Source organism: Suricata suricatta, chromosome 7 (assembly GCF_006229205.1).
Source record: "Suricata suricatta isolate VVHF042 chromosome 7, meerkat_22Aug2017_6uvM2_HiC, whole genome shotgun sequence".
Taxonomy (NCBI): Eukaryota; Metazoa; Chordata; class Mammalia; order Carnivora; family Herpestidae; genus Suricata; species Suricata suricatta.
In genome coordinates this window covers 3937435-3958589 of record NC_043706.1, presented here as the reverse complement: position 1 = coordinate 3958589, position 21155 = coordinate 3937435, and the positions used below count along the sequence as shown (strand labels likewise).

General features: G+C 48.8%; 1 protein-coding gene across 1 annotated transcript in view; it reads left to right on the top strand.

Annotated features, from left to right (window-relative positions):
* Positions 1 to 21155, top strand: part of CARMIL1 (capping protein regulator and myosin 1 linker 1) — a 298331-nt gene that overhangs the window by 264771 nt on the left and 12405 nt on the right. Inside the window, exons 32-35 of the mRNA XM_029944967.1 lie at positions 7439 to 7551; positions 14324 to 14753; positions 19906 to 19981; positions 20995 to 21153. Coding sequence (XP_029800827.1) covers positions 7439 to 7551; positions 14324 to 14753; positions 19906 to 19981; positions 20995 to 21153 — 778 coding nt within the window. The remainder of the gene's footprint in view (positions 1 to 7438; positions 7552 to 14323; positions 14754 to 19905; positions 19982 to 20994; positions 21154 to 21155) is intronic.

The window sequence follows — 21155 nt, the reverse complement described above, 5'->3', positions numbered from 1 at the left end:
TTTTTTTCCTCCACATCCTCACCAACACTTGTTTCCTGTGGTTTTGATTTGACACGTGCGAGGCAACATACCACGGCGGTTCTGTTTTGCATTTCCCGGGTGATGAGTGATGTTGAGTATCTCTTCATGTGTCTGGTGGCCATCTGCGTGTCTTCTTTGGAGAAACGTCTGTCCACGTCTTCTGGATTGTGTGTGTGTGTGTGTGTGTGTGTGTGTGTGTGTTGAGTTGTAGAAGTTCTTTATATATGTTTTGTTCCTAACCCTTATGGGATATGTCATTTGCAAATATATTCTCCTGCTCAGTAGGTTGTCTTTTCATTTTGTTGATTATTTCCTCTGCCATGCAGAAGCTTTTTGTTTTGATGTCATCCCAATGGTTTTATTTTTGCTTTTGTTTCCCTTGCCTCAGGAGACGTATCTAAAACAATGTTGCTCTGGCCGGTGTCATAGAAATTATTGTCTGTTCTGTCTTCTAGAATTTTTATGATTTCAAGTCTCCCATTTAGGTCCTTAATCCATTTTGAGTTTACTTTTGTATATGACGTGAGAAAGTGGCCTTTGCATGTTGCTCGCCTCTTGTCCCGACACCATTTGTTGAGGAGACTTTTTCTCATCGTGTCTTCTTGCCTCCTTTATTGAAGGTTAATTGGCCATGTAATAGTGGGTTTGTTTCTGGGCTCTCTGTTCTGTTGCATTGATCTACGTGTCTGTTTCTGTGCCGGTACCATCCTGCTTCACTTAGGACAGCTTTGCCGTATAGCTTGAGATCTGGGATTGGGATACCTCCAGTTTTATTCTTCTTTTTCAAGATTGCTTTGGTTATTTGAGGTCTTTCGTGGTTCCATACAAATTTTAGTCTTATTTGTTCTACTTTTTAGAAAAATGCTGTTGGTATTTTCATAGGGAAAGCATTAAATCTGTAGATTTCTTTGAATAGTAGGGGCATCCTACAATATTTGTTTTTCCCAATCCATGAGTCTTTCCATTTGTGTTGTCATCTTCAGTTTTTTTCATCAGCGTTTTTATAGGTTTTTGAGTGAGATCTTTCACCATCATGGTTAAGTTTATTCCTAGGTATTTTATTCTTTTTGATGCATTTGTAAATAGAATTAAAAAAATTTTTTAATGTTTATTTATTTTTGAGAGAGACAGAGTGTGAGTGGAGTGTCTTAGCCGATCAGTGAGCCCCGCGTTGAGGCGCCAATTGTCTTAGCCGAAGCCAGGTCCCTGCGCGCTCCTCCCTGGCCTTCGGCTGTACCTTTTCGCGGGTCCTAGATCCTGAGGGAGGGAGGGACAGAAAACAGGGCAGGAGGGAGACGCAGAGAGTGAAGACACAACACACACGGTTTCCGATCAAGCCTCTCTCTCTATTAAGAAAATAATTCCTCTTATATAGGATTTTGGGGCGGGCAACTGACCTGGGTAGGTTGCCAGGTAACAGAGTCAAATGAATATTAGAGAAAGGGAAAAAACCGAAAATGAAACTCCAAACTCCGGACCCAGCATCAAAGGGAAGCGCGCAGACTAGCATCTGCAAATGCTGGGGAGGGGAAGCGTAACGCTGCACACCCGAAATGTGGTTTGATCTTTTGTGCACCTGCCCATTCTATGTCTGGCCCAGCATGACCGACGCCAAAATCTTGGACCAGGAAATGGCACTCTCCAGCCTCCAGATATAAATCTTGTTTTTTGGTTGCTCCCTGGAGAGCGATATCTCCTTGCCTGAGGCAGCCAAAACTCGGCGGCTCCGACAGTGGAGGAGGAACAGAGAAAGAGGGAGACTCAGAATCCAAAGCAGGTTCCAGGCTCTGAGCTGTCAGCACAGAGCCCAACGCGGGGCTCGAACCCATGAACAGTGAGATCATGACCTGAGTCAAAGTCGACCATTTAACTGACTGAACCACCCAGGCGCCCTGAGATTGTTTTTTTAATTTCTCTTTCTGCTACAATATTATTAGTGTACAGAAATGCAGAAGATTTCTGTAGATTGATTTTGTATCCTGCAAACTTACTGAATTTATCAGTTCTAATAATTTGGTGGGGTCTTTAGCAATTTTTCTTTGTGTAGTATCATATCTAGTGAAAGTTTTATTTCTTCCTTACTAATTTGGATACCTTTTATTTCTTTTTGTTGTCTGATTGCCGTGGCGAGAGCCTTCAGTACTATATTGAGTGAAAGTGGCGAGAGTGAGTTTTGTGATAGCACCATCTCGTGACTGATACTGGTCTTACTCAGGCAAGGTCTATAAGCTCCTGTTATTTATAAGCATATTTCAAGAATATTTCATATTTCCCAGAGGAAAGGGGGCAGGCACATACTTCAGAAAATTTGAACTTCTCCAGAAGTCCTAGTATACTTCATGTTACATCTCACTGTCCAGAAATGAGCCACATTTCCAGCCTCAGGTACAAGAGCATCTGGGAAGATCACGTTTTTAACTTGGTCACGTTGATAGTCCAGGTGAGTCAGGGTTTCGATACTGAGTAAATGAGAGAACACAAACTGGGTGTTCAGGAAGCCCTTTCTGTGGTGATTTAATCGGTTGAGAAAGCTTCCTTCCTAGTTTCTGTTTTTTTCCCCATGAAAAATGACTTAATTTGATTGGCTTTTTCTTCATTGCTGGAAATTGATCATTTATTTTTCTCTTTCATTTTGCTATTGTGGGGAACTGCAGTCACAGACCTTTCTAATGTTACACCATGGCTAATAACCATCATGATATTCTTGCTTTTTAATTTAATCCTAGTATAATTAACATACAGTGTGATATCAGTTTCAGGTGTATATTCTTTGTTTTAATATACTGCTGGGCTTTGTTTTCCCGCATGTTATTGGGATTTTTTAAATCTATGTGCATAAAGACGAGAGATCTATAGTTTTCTTATGTTTCTCTAGACCATCCATCTGCTTTCGGTTTCAGAATTATAGTATTCTCATAAAATTAGTTCGAAATCCTCCTTTCGTATTCTCTGGGACAGTTTGTATATAATAGAGATTTTCTGCTCCTCTCCTGGGAAGCCCTCAGGGCCTGATGTGTTGCGTGTGTGCAGGTGATCCTTATGTGTAGAATTCCTTTTGTAGGGATTTGGTTTCTTCTGTTACAGATCTAATCCGCTCACCTAAATTCTCCTCGAGACCATTTTGGCCATTGATGTTTTCCTAGGATACTGTCCACTTAGTCTGATGGTTCATGTAGTTGTTTATAGAATTCTGACAGCGTCTTAATCTCTCCTGTATCATGTTTCTGTACCCCATGTTTTTTCATGTCCGATGTATTTTAATGCTTCTCTCCTAATTTTGCGAGGCTATCTCTTTCATTAGTCTTTTTTTTTTTCTGAAGAATCAGCTTTTTAACTTAAGTTTGTTCATCTTTGCCTTACATTTTTATTATATTTCTTTCATCTTATGTCTTTTGGGTTCCTGATTTCCTGATTTGATGGCTTAACTCTCACTGCTCGTGTTTCTCACTGCCTAATGTATGCACGTAAGATTCCGGGACTGTGTAGCTCGCTAATTAGCCCTCCTTGGGGGGGTGTGTGTTCAGAGTTACTAATAATACACTAATCGTCCCTCCTTCCTGCCCGTCTCTCCCCATCCGGCCTGTGGAGACATTACGAGAGATTTGACAGCTCTTGGCAGAAGCCAGGTGCACCGCCACAGTGTCCCCTTGCTGCGTTCATCTTCATAATCCCTAGCAGAGGGTGGTCGGATTGTCATTAGTCCTCATAATCCCCAGCTTAGCCTCGAAGCATTCGCAAATGGTCCTTTCAGCGTGTAGGCAGGCACCCGAGGCGCAGAGTCCACCGGCTGGGGTGTCAGACACGGCCAGCAGAGCCTCTGCTGCGGCTGGCCTGGGGTCGATTCCCGCTCTCCCCTCCCAGGAACTACACCGCGCTTTGTACTTGTTTTTTAAATTTAATTTTATTTTTTAAATTAAAAACGTTTTTAAATATAATTTTATTTTTTTAATTAAATTGTTTTAAGTTTATTTATTTTGAGAGAGAGAGAGAGGGAGGGAGGGGAAAAAGAGAATCCAAGCAGGCTCCGCACTCTCAGCACAGAGCCCAGGGTGGGGCTCGAACTCACAAACCCTGAGACCGTGACCTGAGCCGAAGTCGAGAATTGAATGCTTAGCCCACTGAGCCACCCGGGCATCCCTGTGCTACACCTTTTAGTCTAAAATGTATTCTCCTTGATAGAAAGACCAAAGTCAGGTAGGAGTCAGAGAACTTCTGATGTCTTTTTGTCCCCTCCTTTCCTTTTGTGAGAAATTGAGCTAAAACAACATGTGTGTTTGGCCTCGAACTGTTGAAAACTGTATTTTTGTGTCCGGTTTTTGTGCCGCTCTTCGTACTTGGCGCGGACATCTCCACTTTCTATCCTAAAAGATGTGTTTTAAACTCACTGAAGAGCTCCCAGTGATACCGGGCTCCCCGTGACCTCTCTGCTTGCAAGTGTCTTCATGTCTAAAATGACAGCATCGACCTGGGGACCCACATCTGTGGTCCATCCAGCCCTGAAAGCCGCTCGTCCTGCAGGAGAGCAGACCGCTTTGCTGTGCCCCGTGCACCTCCATCCCTGAACCCCATTGATGTCCCTCCTCCCGGACCCAGAGAACTTTCTGTACTAGCTGTGAACTCCGTTTCAAAGCAGGAAAAAAAGAAAGGGCTGAGAGGAGAAATGTGTGTTAGTAGAAAGTAAAATTTTTTTTCTCAGAATGGAAAAGGGAATTTGAGAGGGAGCCTCAGAGGGGAGGCGCGGGCATACCAGGCAGAGGCCCCGTGTTAGGACCATATGTCCTGGGTTCCTACCCTGCCCATCCGTCAGTCAGGTGACCTGTGGGGGCCCCCTCACCCTCTGAGCCCCTGTTTCCTGTGACTAACCAAAAACTGTGATAAAACTATGTATCCTTTTCAGTGCAAAAGGTACAAATGAAAATGAAGTCATACGGTGCAAGATGCATGTAAACTATGAAGCATTGTACACAGGGAGCCCTTGTTCGCTGGAGATCCCACTGTCCATTCTTCGAGAGGACAAGTGCTGAAAACAGTTCTCTGCTACTTTATCGTTTGTGCCAGAAGTTACTCATGAGCTTTCTGGCCATAACTGACTCCTGCGACTTTGCTGGTCCTCTACTGTATTAGAATACACAGGAAAGCCTTGGTCCAGTATAAAGCACCATTCAGAGGAGAAGTAGAATTGTCCTTACATTTCACGGGCTTTTTTTGTCTATTGTCTGTTATCTGTGCACTTTGAGCGGTTCACAAACATGAACCCAAACACACCGTTCATTTTCATAGTGGAGATTTCCCAGTGAGTAAAGTGGGTGATCGCCTAAAGCAAATGATTGGTCTTTTCTTAAACGAGGCGTGCACAGGTCTTTGCACACCTCAGCCATGTTCCCCCTAGAGGCAACTTGACACTTGCAGATCCAGATTACAGGAAGTCCCTTCCCCACCCCTCTGTGGCCACAGGGGAATTTGTCCTTGTGCCCGAAGGAATGGACAAGATACACGCTCTTTCTCAAGGGCTTCAGCCTGTGGGTGTGAAATACTAACCTCATGCACCCTTGCGGACGCAAACCAGTCATATTGCTGAGGTCACTGTGAGTTTTCCATTCAAAGCCAGCTGCTGACCTTATGGCTTCTCTCCAATACCCACGCTTTCGAGTGTTGGCTGGACGCCAGACTGTGCGTTTCCCACAGCACCTCAAACGCTTGTCAGAAACTGGACTTGTCATCTTCTTCCCCACATCCGGGCCTGGACCTCTGTTCCCCAGAACCAGGCTTCCGTTCACCCAGCCTCCAAACTTCGACATGATCTGAGGCACCTGCCTTCTTGGTACTCGTGTCTCCTCCAGATTATTACAGGAATCTCTCTTTTGTGTTCCTGAACAGATTCCCCTACTTACAGGGGTGCCTGGGTGGCTCAGTCGGTTAAGTGTCCAACTTCAGCTCAGGTTGTGATCTCATGGTTCGTGAGTTCAAACCCCACGTCAGGCTCTGTGCTGACAGCTCAGAGCCTGGAGCCTGCCGCGGATTCTGTGTCTCCCTCTCTCCCCCTGCGTGTTCATGCTCTGTCTCTGTCTCTCAAAAATGAATAAGTGTTTTTAAAAAATTAGGGGCGCCTGGGTGGCTCAGTCGGTTAAGCCTCTGGCTTCGGCTCAGATCTCACAGTTGTGGGTTCGAGCCCCGCATCCGGCTCTGTGCTGACAGCTAGCTCAGAGCCTGGAGCCTGCTTCCAGTTCTGTGTCTCCTTCTCTCTCTGCCCCTCCCCCTCTCATGCTCTGTCTCTCTCAGTATCAAAAATAAATAAAACAAAAAAAAAATTAAAAAAAAAATAAAAAATTAGATTCCCCTACTTACAATCCCTGGCTTCTCCAACTTCATGCTGCTCTAGAATTATCTGAACAAATACAGGTTGGGCCATGCCACTCTCTTGTGGGGTCCCTGTTGCCTACAGAGTGAATTCGCACTCCTTAGTGGAAGATCCTTAGTGGAAGATTCAGGCTGTTTACCAATGGTCCTTGTATTATGAGTTGGGAAGTATTCATTCAGCTAGAGATAATGAGAGATATGCAACTGAAAATGGCTTAAATAGTGAGAAATACCGATCTTCCCAACCAGAAACACAGACGTCTCTGGATCCAGGACCGGCTTGTTCAGCAGCAAAGCTCACGCACCCCAGTGCTTTCTGCCCTCTGCCCGGTCATCCTCCACATGTTGGCTCTTGTCCTCAGCCTTGTGCCCCCTCGAGCCCCAGGTGGCCGCTGTGGCTCAGACATCACATCCTGCCACATACAACCACGCAGAAAACTACGCTCCTTCCTCTGCAGGAAAGCGTGCCCATGAGCCCGTAGCAGATTTCCCTTCTGTCTCACCAGCAGTGCACCCTACGCCATGCCTACCTGTCACGGGCCCGGCGATGGAACTGTGGGATTTGGCTTCTGCAAACCTTGAAATCAGGCTTTTCTTCCTGCAAGAAAGAAAGGAAGCGGGGGAGGGGGTCAGAGTGGCCAGCGTTCGCGTCTGCCTGGGTTTGCACTGAGCAGTTGATCCCCTGCACTCTGCTGGCCTGCGGCCCTGGGATCATCTCCAGTCTCGGACCCTGGCACCTATAGAATTTTCTCGCGCATTCCCTCTTCACCTGCAATGCTCTCTCTGCCTGTAGGAAGCGGGACTCTTCCCGGCCACTGCCTGTGATGCACCTGCCAGCGTCAACCCCACACCAGGCTCTGCGGTCACGGCGATTCCTCACCTTTGTTTCCTTCTGTCCTTGCCCCAGTTGTGCCCGTGATTTCCCTTTTAGTAGCACACATGGCCCTTGATCAGTCAGTCCCATCCCTCCTGGGCCCTTGTTGCGGTGCCTTGAATGTGACCGTCATGTTTGCTGAGTGACATTGACTGTAAATTGCCGTTTCACTTGTTTGGTCTGCAGGTCTGCGCTGCTAGCACAGTCCCTCAAGACGGGGAGCAGAACGGTCTCATGGGGAGAGTGGACGAAGGTGTGGATGAATTTTTCACCAAGAAGGTGACCAAGATGGATTCCAAGTGAGTTCAGAGTCGTTTCACTAATAATACTGTTTAATTCACCTGCAAATTGCCAGGTTGCAATTCAACTTACTAACCCAAGGTTTATGTGTTGTATTTACAAGTATTACATGGGATTTGCTCTTCGCATGGTTTGCAAAATGTGCTCGCCAGACCAGCCATTCTCTCTGTCGACTGGGAACTTATTAAAAATGCAAATTCTCAAGCCACTACCCCAGACCCACTGAATCAGATGTGGGACCAGGCCATCCGTACTCTAAGCCCCCAGGGTAAACTGAGGCATGCTTAAGTTTGAGAACCATTGTCCTATTCTAAAATAGACCACAGAACATACCAAGGTATTTTTTTAGGGCTTTATCCCCGTCACGTGGATCCCTTCGACGGCTCACATTACTGATTTCTAGAGGCTCCATGTTCATAATCTGATGTACGTGGGGGTCCCCGTATTGTTGCTAAACGCCACGGCTTCAGGAGACGGCGTCACAGTGGCAACAGAGTTAGCGAAGAGGCTGCCAGAGCATCTTCTGAGACGTGTCTTCATTTTCTTATTCCTGAGTCGTGTTTCCTTAAAAGATCGTTCTTTTATGACCTTTTACTAACAATCGTCTCACCCGAGACACTCCAGGCGTTAAGCGTGATTGGTACCCAGTTATTTAACCCCCAGCGCAGTTATTTAACCTGCAAAATGCAGATCTGTCCCCAGATACGCTCTTCACGTGGATTTGTGTCTGTGAGGCATTCTTCACCTTGAGCCGTCCAACCCAGGGGTGAATTGAAACCATCCTGAGAAGCCGAGGGAGGGCAGGCTGGGACCCGGTAGGGAGGAAACCCGTCCATTCCGCAGAGGGACGTGCCTTATCTTGCCTCAGCAGGATGGCGAGTTGGAAGTAAGCTTTTACACCTGTCACAGAATAACTGCCTGCACGTTGTAAGCTTCAGGACCCAGTTATTTGTCCTCTTTGACGCTGGCCTTGCAGCTTGGCATCCTGGGAGAGGCGTGGTGCCCCCATCCTTCGAGAACCAGCTCAAATGTCACTTACTCTTTGAAGCTGTCCCAGGACGGCCCCTCTCCCACCCCGAGATTAATTGCTCTTTCTCTCCTGCTGACTCAACGCTTTTCTTTTCTGTTAGGGCCCATATCACCCGTTGAGCATTTCTTCAGTTTTACATTTTTTCACAGTATGAGGAATGGACAGGTGTAGTGTCCGTGTAAAAGATTCAAGTGAGACCAACATAAACAGAGTGAACTGGAAAGTCCCTTTTCATGATTTGCTTTCAAGTCATGTTTTCCCCCTGGAAACGCTGCTTTTCAGAACACCCAGGTCTGACCGTTCACTGTGACCTCAGGGTCTGACACAGCCTGGAACCCGTAGTCCTGCCTTCAGTCTCAGCTGCCTGAGTGAATTTAGACCGTTTTGGCCCATATCCCTGCAAACCGCAGACCCGCGGCCGCACATTCAGAAGTCGATACATCATCTGTGGAGCAGTTTATGCACATTTGGTCTGAGCCATTTGTGTTCCACCTGCTTCTGTGTGAATTCCTGCATCCGTATGATGCCTTCTTCTGTAACAGGCTCTGAATGAGAGTTGGGCATATTTACAAGGTGGACAGTCCACCCTCTACAAAGATACTGCTCTGGGAGTATGTTCCGGTGCACAGACATAGAATTAGACACCAGTTGTCATCAAATAATGATGGCATCTACTAGAAGTTTTTATTTTTTTTCCATTTCATTTTGTTTCATAAAAATTGATGTGTAACGGGCTAGGCATAGATAAATCGGCAAGCTATATGAAGAAAGTTTGAAAATCAAAGTTATAAACGCTCATAGTTTAAAATGCCAGATGTTGGGATGCCTGAGTGGCTCAGCTGGTTAAACCTCCAACTTCAGCTCAGGTCATGATCTCACGGTTCTAGAGTTTGAGCCTCGCGTGAGGCTCTGTGCTGACGGCTCAGAGTCTGGAACCTGCTTCAGATTCTGTGTCTCCCTCTCTCTCTGCCCCTTCCTTGTTCTCTCTCTCTCTCTCTCTCTCTCTCTCTCTCTCTCTCTGTCAGAAATAAACATTAAAAATATTTTTAAAAAATAAAATAAAATGCCAGATGCTGTACAAAGCTTTGTACCAAAAGACAACAAAACAAAACACCAAGAAACAAAACCCAGAAAACAAAACTCCATTATTTCTTTCCCCACACTTTATTCCCCAGAGGCAATTAATTCCTATGCTTTTAGCTGTTTATTTTTTGTTTTTGCTTCCATATTCTTCAATAACAGTTTTTGCTATTTCCTGTTTTTCAGTTTTAGATAGTAAATAGGACTGTTAACTTCTCACTGTGCAGGGTGATAATTTATCTCCAACACACTGTGACCCGACTGCCCACCACACACACACACACACACGTACACGCACACGTGCGCACACACACACACTCTTTTCCTCTCCCATCTGCGTGGTTGTATCATAAGTGTTGGTTAGATCAGTATGTCTACTCCGTTATGACGATGTAAATATCCACGGCTGAGTTATAGCGTGATCGTGCTTCCTGTCCTTTACGGCTGTTTCTTTTCCCTGCGCTGAATAATGGGTCCCTTCACGTCTGCTTGCTTTTCCATATTCCTGTCACTGCCCTACACCATGAATCTCCAGGAAAGGTGTAAATCTCCCCTCGAGTTGTTCGATACCCTCCACTTCGTCTCCTGGGACACGTCCTTCCTCGCTGCCTGACCGGCTCCGTGGGGCACATGGGCCCGCTTCCCTGCTGTCTTCTCAGCCCTCCGCTGCCTGTGTCTTCTCCTTCCTTCTTTCACTCCCTCATTTCGGGGCTTGACCTCCGGTTTCCTACTGAGAAGGGCGGCTCGGGACGGGAGCTTCTGAGACTCATCAGAGTCTTTCATGGTGATTAAGAGTGGACTCCATATAGAATTCTAGATTGGGATCCACTTTACCTTTGAATCTTGACATTCTGGTCCCATTACCTTCTGGCTTCTAGTGTCGCTCAAAGATTCTGCCTTTAAGGGACCAAGAATGCCCTGTCCCCTTCATGGTCCTTCTAGCTGGACTAAGAATCACATTGACATGAGACAGATTGACAAGAAGAGAGCCATTCTGTACAGGGAATCCACAAAGACGTGAAATTCCGACGACAGCCAAGCAGCCTGAGGTGTATATGTCATTCTGAACTAAAAAGGAAGCAGGGGTCCGGGACTTCAGAGGGAAGGAATGCAATTTTCTGGAAGAGTGAGTGTTTGGTAAACACATGTCTGCTGAGCCACTCGGTCCAGAGGACCTTGATCAAGATCAAGAGAGGACCTTGACCAGACAAGCCTTGTGGGCTCCCTCCGCATCGACCAGTCCCGTTCACGGCCTGGTGGCATTGTCCGTGGTGACGGCTCTCCTGGAGCAGGCCCTCTATCTAAATTCTTGGAGGCAGTTGAGGGGGACCATAAAGCGCTTTTCCTGAAGCTGCTGGGTTTTAATGGCTTTTTGACTCAAAATAATCCTCATGCCAAAGCCGCCCCCCTTGAGGCAGCCTGCCCGAGGTCCCTCCAAACCCGTGTCATCATGAACCCTGATTCTTTGTGACTTTAGTTCTCTTTTTACTCTTTTCTGGAAGCCTTTGGTATTTTCTCTTTGTTCCCAGAAATTTATGATGTTTGGCTCTGGGTAGGTTTTTTGTTTTGTTTTACTTGAATGCATTTCCTAGGCACTAAGGAACCATTTTAATCTGAGAATTCATGTCCTTTGGCTCTGGAATTTTTCTTGAATTTTGTTTTTCATGATTTCGTCCTTTTTCTTAAAATATCCAAGATTCAAATTATGTGTTTCTTCTATCAATCCACTAGTTTCTGTTTTGTTTTACCTCTTCTCCCTCCTTTTCTCATTCTTTCTGTTACTCGCCCTCCCTAATCCCCTGTCGGAGAGATGTCCTCAGCCAGATCTACCAACCTTGAGTTTTACACCTCTGCTGTCACATTTTTCGGTTAGGCTTGTTGGGTGAGTCAGGGCACTAGTGAGCTTAGACGTCGTTGAGTGTGTTAGAGACGGTTAGGGTCTGCGAGGACCCCTGGAGGGCAGCTCTCCCAGAGGCCCCGGTGCACCAGCGGGACCCAAAATGGCGGCACCATGACAGGAAGCCCTGACCAAATAAGGAAGAAGAGGCACCAAACCTTGCTTCCCCCTTGCCAAGTAATGGATAAGTTGTTAACAACTGCAGATGAGACAGAGTCCCAAACCCCAGCGCACTGCTCTCACTTGAACTCACTCAGGCTCACACGCTCACATCTCCAGAGCGTACTTGTTTTGTTTTTTATTTATTTTTATGTTTTTTACTTATTTTTGAGAGACAGAGAGAGACCGTGCGAGCCGGGGAGGGTCAGAGAGAGAGGGAGACAGAGAATCTGAAGCTGCTCCAGGCTCTGAGCTGTCAGCACAGAGCCCGACGCGGGGCTTGAACCTACAAACCATGAGATCATGACCTGAGCTGACTGAGCCACCCAGGCGCCCCTGGTTTGTTTTTTTAAAGACTTTATTTTTAAGTAATCTCTACAACCAGTGTGGGGCTCGAACTCACAACCCCGCGATCAAGAGTTGCATGCTCTGCTGATGGAGCCAGCCAGGCGCCCCTCGAGAGTGTACTTTGGCTTCAATAAACTTCCCTGTGTGTGTCGCTTCTCCGCTGTGTGCATCTGCCCTTGAAGTCCTTCTCATGAGGAGACCGAGAGTATTTGGTGACCTCTTTGGGACGGACCGGGCTAAGGGTACAGGGTCTCCCGGTTCATCTGGCAACAGGTAGAGCCTTGGACTTCAATATAGGGCACCTGTCTTGGGCCATTTTGCTGGATGGGAGTCTCCCTGATTTTCAGAATCTTCAAGTCTTTTCTCTTGGGCTTGTTGGGAAATTTGATCTTCTGCCTGGAGGCCATGAACCTGGCCACCCCATTCTAGGATCCAGAATAAGAGAAAGGGGCTGCGAGTCTCACAGTCCCAATAGGCAGGCTTTCCTGGGATTGTAGGGGAAGAAAAATAATTTTCTCTCTACCCTTCTAGGCTCTTGGCTGAGACAGGCCTTGCTAGGCTGAGACCGCTAATACAAGACAGCCTAACGGAGGAAAAACGAAACAGAAGTTCAGGAGCATGGGGTTTCTGTGCTTCAGTCATTTGAGCATTTGAGTCCTGATTTCAGCTTAGGTCGTGATCCAGGGTCATGGGATCAAGATTGAGCCCTGTGTCAGGCTCATGCTAGGCATGGAGCCTGCTTGGGATTCTCTCTCTCTCCCTCCCTCCCTCTCTCTCTCTCTCTCTCTCTCCCCCCCCCACCAAAAAGAAAGGAAAGAACTTCAGGAACCTGTATACCTCCCATCCGCATGGGAGAGACCCAGAAAATCTGAGCAGCTCTCCAGAATGGCCCAAGGCACCATGTTAAGTACCATTTTCAGCTGAAGGCCAAGGGAAGATGTTGGGGTGGGGGGTGGAGAGCAGGTTTTGGAGCTCACCAGGACATGACCAGGACAAGGCTGTGTGAACACTGAAGTCTGTGCCTTCTCCACTGGTAATTTCTAGAAATTTAGCTCCCCCTCTTCCTGCTCCCCAGAGGAGACGCCCTTACAAAGGAGATTTCTCTTGTAAATATCAATGTCTCTTCTGAAAGAGCAACTTCTCTTTTTAAATTTAATTCATTTTTTTTTAACTTACATCCAAGTGAGGTAGCAAATGGTGCAACCATGATTTCAGGAAGAGATTCCTTAATGCCCATTACCCATTTAGCCCATGCCCCCTGCCACAACCCTCCAGTACCCCTCTGTTCTCCATATTTAAGAGTCTCTTAGGCTTCTGCCCCCCTTCCTATTTTTATATATTTGCTTCCCTTCCCTTATGTTCATCTGTTTTGTATCTTAAGGTCCTCATATGAGTGAAGCCATATGACGTTTGTCTTTTTCTGACTAATTTCACTTAACCTAATACCCTCCAGGTCCATCCGTGTAGTTGCAAATGGCAAGATTTCATTCTTTTTGATTGCTGACTAATACTCCAGTGTGTGTGTGTGTGTGTGTGTGTGTGTGTGTGTTCTCTTGCATACAACTCTCTCCCAAAGCTCACAGTCTCTGTTACCTCTTTCGGTTGCCTTCTGCGTCTCTGGGTGGAGCAGTAGGGCGGGACCTCGGTGGTACCTAGTGATCTTGCAGGGACTCCAGGTGCTTATGGGGAAATCTGCCCCTTTTTAGTACCAGTCAAATCCAGGAAGGCTGTCGCCCACCTAGGTCTTTGAGGAGCCAGCTTCCGGAAGTTAGGCGTTGAACAGAGCATTTAAATACAGAAACACGTAGGGGCACCTGGGTGGCTTAGTCTGTCGAGCATCCAACTTTGACTCAGGTCATGCACTTGGGGTCTGTGAGTTTGAACCCCACTTTGGGGTCTGTGCTGCTGGCTCAGAGCCTGGAGCCTGCTTCGGATTCTTTGTCTCCCTCTGTCTCTGCCCCTCCCCTGCTCATGCTCTGTTTCTCAAAAATAAATGAACATTTTAAAAAACTAAAATAAATACGGACAGAAACACCTCATCTCTGCTGCTAGTCATCTTCTTCATTGGTGGCGCCTCAGTCCCCTCCCCTGTGACTGTGATGACAACATTCCACACTTCTGTTTACCAAGTGCAGTGACTGAAATGAACATTTTTAAATGCCCTGTAAGCAGCCATCTCCGTATGTTTGTTTTGACCGATTCTTGCTAGAACTCTGCTTACAGCAGAAACCACAGGGTGTGTTCTTCTGAATCGCAGGCGAGCAGCAGCACGGGGCTCGGAGTCCCACGAGCTGGGTGAAGGAGGAGACGAGAAGAAAAAGCGAGATTCTCGGAAGAGTGGCTTTCTCAACCTAATCAAATCCCGGTCCAAAACGGAGCGGCCCCCGACGGTCCTGATGACGGACGAGCCCTCCTCGCCGAAAGGGGCCATCAGAAGTCCAGCCTCAGACGCGCCCAGGAAGGACACGAAGCCAGCAGAGCCCAATGGGGGTTCTGAGCGGCAGGAGGAGATCAAAACGCCCGACGGCCTGGAGGAGAGCGCAGGGGAGGAGGCGGGGCGGGCGGACCGCAATGACAGCAAGAGCAGCCCGCAGGCCGGCCGGAGGTACGGCGTCCAGGTGATGGGCAGTGGGCTGCTGGCAGAGATGAAGGCCAAGCAGGAGAGGAGAGCCGCCTGGGCGCAGAAGGTGAGGGCGCCTTCCTTCCCCCGTGGTCCTCTCTGGGGTAGTGCTCCCGCTCGGTGTTCCTGGGCCAGGGAGGTCTGAGATCGCCCGTCTGGTTGAATACAAATCCAAGAACAGTAGACTTTTTCCCAAAGAGCGCAGGGCATCAGGGCTGTGCTTTCCCTCAGGCACTGGGACCTCCGCAGGGAGGGAAGTCATTGGTGGAGAGCCCGCCACCTTCCCCCCTGCGAGGTGCTTCCTGCAGAGAACTATGGACGTCTGTTCTGGGGAAATGCTCAAATCTGGGGAGAAGGCGGGGTATGCTGAGTCCAGACAGAGACCTCAGGGTGCCCAGAGATGAACGAACAGAAGCAGGTAAAAGGACTGAAACCAGGGGGGCACCCGGATGGTTCTGTCGGCTGAACGTATGACTCTTGATCTCAGGGTTGTGAGTTCAAGCCCCATGTCAGGTGTCGTAGAGACCACTTAATAAAAAACATCTGGGGTGCCTGGGTGGCTCAGTCAGTTAAGCGTCCAACTTTGGCCTCAGTCACGATAGTATCATCCCAAGTTCGAGTCCCGCTTCGGGCTCTGTGCTGACAGCTCAGAGCCAGGAGCCTGATTCAGATTCTGTGTGTCTCTCTGTCTGCCCCTCCTCTGCTCATGCTCTCTATATCTTAAAAATAATCATTAAAAAAACTTTTTTTAATTAAAGAATACTGAAACCAGATTCTAATTATATAAAGTAGATCTGCTTTTCAGGTTATTTTCATAATTTTGTCCCCTTTTCCAAGCCCAAAAATTCCTTGCTCTGTGCCAGGTTTGCAAGTCAGAAAACAAGAAAGGCAAGGTTTTATGTTAACTTTGATTGGATATTTGATCATTGAGACACATTGTCGATTGCTCCGAAGAAAAACATGATCGTTTAAAAATGGCCAAGGCCCCCCAAACTCTGACTCAAAGCATCATTTGCTCTCCGAACATCCTTTAAAATATACAACGGTGGGTTTTTCTCTTCCCCTTTTCTCTCTCCTTTCTCCTACAGCTACTTGAAAGATTGTGGCTGTCTTGTGGTCACGGGGTCCACATGCTCACGTGAACCCACGTTCTGGGTTTTGTGCCTTATTCTGAGCTCTTTTTCCTTTATCTAACCAGCTTTCCCAAAGAAAGGAAAATTGCACGTCTGTTTTATTTGAAGTGTCAGAATAAAACAATTCGCCCCAGCAAAACGGTTGAGTTTTAGAAAGTTACTCCAAGTATATTATATTACTAGGTTGCGGAGGGCTGTTTTCTATTACTTAACAACTGATTATTTTTTTCGTTAAGTCCTACATCACACAGGATTTACCATAGCCCTCCAGCCAGCCCTGTGGGTATCCAGCACTTTCCTAGCGAGACGTCCCTCCTGCCTCGCTCACTGCCCCTTACGGACGGGTGCAGAGGGGACCGGGTAACTGTGTTCTGCTAATTCAGCAAGAATTCTGTGACTGGATCATTGGCAAGTCAGACGCCCAAGGAAATGTTTAAATTTCAATCCGTTTTATAGAATTTCTTTACAACAGTGAACGTGCTGTTTTCACTAACGAGCTGTTTATTTTATCACTGTTTTCATTGATGAACAGCTGCTTTTTGGTAGGAAGATGGGGAGGCGCTAGAGGGTTTTCTCCATGTACTTTGGATTTGATACATATATTGGCTCAAAGTGACAAAATTCCTATGGTTTAGAAGTCTCTTTGTTTATAGTGCCATCTAGTGTCTTTTAAAAACAACACCAATAATAAAAATCCTTCATACAGGCGGGCCTCCGAGATATTGTGGCTTTGGCTCTGGACCAACACAATAACGTTAACATCGCAATAAGTGAGTCAAATGAATTTTGGGTTTCCCAGTACATAGAAGGTTATGTTTGCACAATACTGCAGGGTATGAAGTGTACTGGCATTGTGTCTAAAAACACAGTGGACGCACCTTAATTTTAAAGTCGTTGATGGATACCAAGTGCTCACTGTCGTCCGAGCTTGCTGGTGGCAGGTCTTGCCTCCACGTTGATGGCTGCTGGCCGATCGGGGTGGCGGGTACTGAAGGCAGCCTCTCACAGCCTTCACAGAACCGAAGAGAGTCAGGGCCTTGCTCTGGACCACACTTCGGCTTAAAGAAATGTTGGGGCTGCTTTGTCTTCTCTCCAGACCACGCAGCGTCTCCCCATGTCAGCAGTAAGGCTGTTTCACTTCTTATCATTCATGTGTTCGGTGGAGTTACATTTTTTCAAGTTTATTTATTTTGAGAGAGAGTGAGAGAGAGCAGGGGAAGGAGCAGAGAGAGAGAGAGAGGGGGAGAGAGAGAGGGAGAATCCCAAGCAGCCTCCGTGCTGTCAGTGCAGAGCCCGATGCAGGGCTCAAACCCATGAACCACTGAGATCATGACCTGAGCCAAAACCTAGACCATGACTGAGCCATCCAGGCGCCCCTGGAGTTACATTTTTAACTTTTCCTTTGCGTTCACAGCTTGGCCAACAGCGCGGTACGGGAGGCCTGGCTGTCGGCCTGTCCCGCCTTTCAGGGTGCCTTCCTCACTGAGCTTATCCACGTCTAGCTTTTGATTTAAAGTGAGATGCCACACTCTTTCCTCTGGAACACTTAGAGGCCGATGTAGGTTACTTACTGGCCTGATTTCCATGCCGTTGTGTCTCGGGGACTACGGAGACCTGAGGCGCTGGAGAGAGAGGGGGACAGCTGCTCAGGGGGGCTGTCAGAATACGGACGACATTTATCAATAAGGTCACTGCCTTACGGGGGCGCCACTGACGGTTACAAGAGAGGTATCACTGAGCACACGTCACCTTAACAAATATGACCGTGATGGAGGAGTTTGAAATGTACGAATTACCAAAACGTGACACAGGGACCCAAGGTGAGCAAATGCAGCTGGAGCACTGGTGCCCACAGGCTGGCTCCGCACGGCAGTGCGCGAACCTTCGGTTTGTAAAACACACAGTATCTGCAAAGCGCAATAAATGAGGTGCGGTGATACTTAAAATTCAAACCAGTCATGGGTTATCTGTCAGAATAATAGTAATAAATGTTTCCAAAAATTAGTATAAGGATATTTTCCCCTAAAATTCCATGACTGTATTCTTAAAGTCAGCATTCAGCGCCAATGGTCAATAGACAGTTGAGTAAAAAAAATGTATGGTGTCTTCACTCTTGAATAATTTTCTTGACACTAGTCACATTTAATGCATGGGTTTAAAGAAAAAGAACCATGAAAATGAAGACAGAGCACTTCTCACTCATGAGCAAGGGAGGGGACCAAGTAGTAACGGCTTAGAAGCCAGCCTTTTCTTCTGGGGCCCCCCACCCCCACCCCGGTCAGCTGCCTGGGCTGTATTTCATCCTTGCTCCGCAGAGTAATTTTTGACATTTGTTGACTGCTTGGGGAAGCCGGGAAGGAAACAGTAATACTGAACCACCCCAAGGTTATATTTTATTTTTTTTAAATATTTTTCATGTTTATTTGTTTTTGAGAAGAGAGAGAGAGAACGAGAGCAGGAACAGGGGAGCGGTAAAGAGAGAGGAAGACACAGAATCCCAAGCAGGCTCCAGCTCAGAGCCTGATGCAGGGCTCGAACTCAAGAACCCCTAGATCATGACCTGAGCCAAAGTCGGGCAGCCCCCCCCCCCCCCCGCCCAGGATTACATTTTAAATGCAAGCGGGACGCCCGGCACTCATGCCTCTGGCCTGAGAGGCCGCGTCTCCTTCCGTGTGTGCCCACCCCGGCCGCGTTTAAATAGTCCATCGTCTTGTTTTTGAGCCCAGATAGCGGCGCCCCCGCCTTCTCTGCCAGGAGAGGTGCTCGGCTTTGGGGACTGGTTAGGCCCCGCCTCCTGACCGCTCCGGTCAAGGGCTCGGGCGCCCCCTGCTGGTCCACGCGGGGGATTTCTTGGCTAGTGTTCCCCTTGCAGCCGCGCCCAGGGCTCTCCTTCCTGCGGGCCTGGCGCGGCGCTTCCTGTCCTCGGGATCACTTTTCCGTAGCGATGCCGGACAGTGTGCCTGTTCCAGCTGTGGAGCTTGGGTGCACGCCGCTTCTCGGAGACCAGCCTTCGTAGGGGAGCATCCGCAGTCTTGCTGAGAAAGTTCTTGGCACCCGCACTCCTGGCGCGTGTATGCCGTGGCCAGCGGTCAGTGTGGTAAATGGGTCAGGTCTCATCCGTGCTTCAAATAATCCCTCCTTTGTCATCGAAAATACCCGAAAACTAGGAACTGCCAGCAGATACTTGCTTTTCAGGTTTGTCAGACATGTTGAGTGGAGCAGGATGGGGGCCGGCGAAGGTTAGGCTGCCCTGGGAATCCTCGGCGCCCCCTCCCTCACCTCCCAGCCCCCTCCCCCACTTCCACCCACCCTCCTTATTTGTGTTTTTAGACGCGAGGTAGGTGCAGACCATCCTTGTCAGTAGGGTTCTTGGAAGCAAACACTAGACTTCTCTTTACATACAACTTTGTATCTAAAAGCCTGGGTCTTGGGACTTTCTGCCCCACCAGAGGCTGATTCCCGCCTCACAAGTCAGCTTCGGCTGAGACCACCTTCCCCGCCTTGGTCGTCACAAACCCCTTCACCTGAAGTTTTGGGGTTTTTTCATTAATTCCTGCCTGGTCCTCCGTTGCTTCCAGAACCACAGGGGTTCTGACTCTGTGGCAAGGGGGACCCTGCCTGTGTGAGGCCCCCTTTCCCCTACTTTGTATGTCGAATTGAAAAGGTTTCCACTGCTTTTAACACTTGATTGTTGGAACCCAGTTTGGAGAGAGTCCTGTCTGCTCACAGGGCGTCCGTGCCCCGTTGCTGGGAGCATCGGGGCTGCAGAGAACACACAGGTGTTCCAGAAAAAAAACAAAAAAACAGGAAACAGGAGCCGTCACCAAGCCCACCGGCTTCCCCTGAACCCACATACCTGTAAGCAGGGACCTGCACATACTCGGGTCCCCCGAGGCCTGGCTGTGAACACAGAACACAACGTGCATCACAGCTGTGCCCACAAGGAGGCCCTCAGGGAGACGGCCGGACACGGTCCATATGACATGGGCCAAGGGGCCATTATTTGCTGTCATTTATTATCTTTGTTCTTTTTCTTACATTTTAAACAAAAATGCACTGGGGGGGTGCTGTGCTTGAATTTTCTAGAAGCTTGGGAATGACGCCGTCTCTCAGGACTCTTCCAGCCTGGGCAGCACAGAACGGTCGGACGGAGGCGGGGCGGGTAAGTAGGGCTGGACCACCGGCCTCCCAGGAAGCACGCTCAGCGTCTGGTTCTGGGAGTCTCACGTCCTTCGCAGAAGAAAAATGAAAACGGGACGTGAGAGTGGGTTTCCGCGTCGCGGGTTCTCAGCTTGCAGGAAAGGCCTGCCGGGGACATGTCCCGTCTCCACCCCTGCAACCATGTGCCTGCACAGGGCACCTGTTCCAGTTGCCCAAAGGGAAGAAGTTTCTTTGAGAGGCGCTCCCCAGCGGTGGGCATTGGAGGAGCAGGGGAGGCGGGGGCGGGGCTGAGAAGCCATAGACGGTAGGTGGAAGGTGGCCCATTTGTTTGACACGAGGGACTGTTCTCTTGGCCCCAGTGTCCTTTGCAGGCGTAGTAAAAGCATAAGGCAGATTTGATGGAAACCCAAGAGTCACTTACAAACTGCACAAAAGACCGCACTTGGCTGTCTGAAAGCCCTGTGTTGAGCTTCGGAATCTTCCTGCCGTGAGAGCTGGAATACGGCACATATTTAACCAGCTTGTTCCTGTCGTCTAGACGCCTCAGGCAGCAACAGGGCCGAGGCGCGAGACAAGGTGACCTTCAGGCGGTTCTCGCTAAATTCCGGGTTACCGGTGTCGGAGCAGCCCTCGTCACTGAGGACCTGCGCCGGACCCCTGTCTGCCGCGGCTGGGCCAGGACCGAGCCACCAGGGCGGCCGGACCCGGCTCGGTACCCGGTGCCAGGCCCGAGGAAGGTGGGCGGCTAGCGCCCCCAGCGCGTGCCCTCCACGGGCGTTAGCAGGACAGTGGATGCACTTGAACTCGGCGCGCACGTGTGGGGCAGCGGGGGTGGGGGCGGAGGAATGATCGGAAGAGCACCGCCATGGCCAGCACTTTCCCACGGAGCGCTGTCGTCCTCCGCCAGCGTGCCTGGCTCCAAGAGCGAGCTCCCCCCCCACCCCCCCAGGGATCAGTTTCCGCCGCCTCGGATTTTTACATAAAGTGTGTTCTTTGTGCCCGTTTTCATTTCAGTGCCCAAGCTGCACCCAGGTGTCGCGGAGAGCCGCTTCGGCTTGGGAAGCCCGGAAAAGAGCGCCAAAGCGGAGCCCAGAGTGGACGCGGGCCCCCGGCCGCGCAGCTCCTCCAACGCGCCCGGCAGCCCGAAGGCCCCGCCGCAGGCGCCCAGGCCCAGC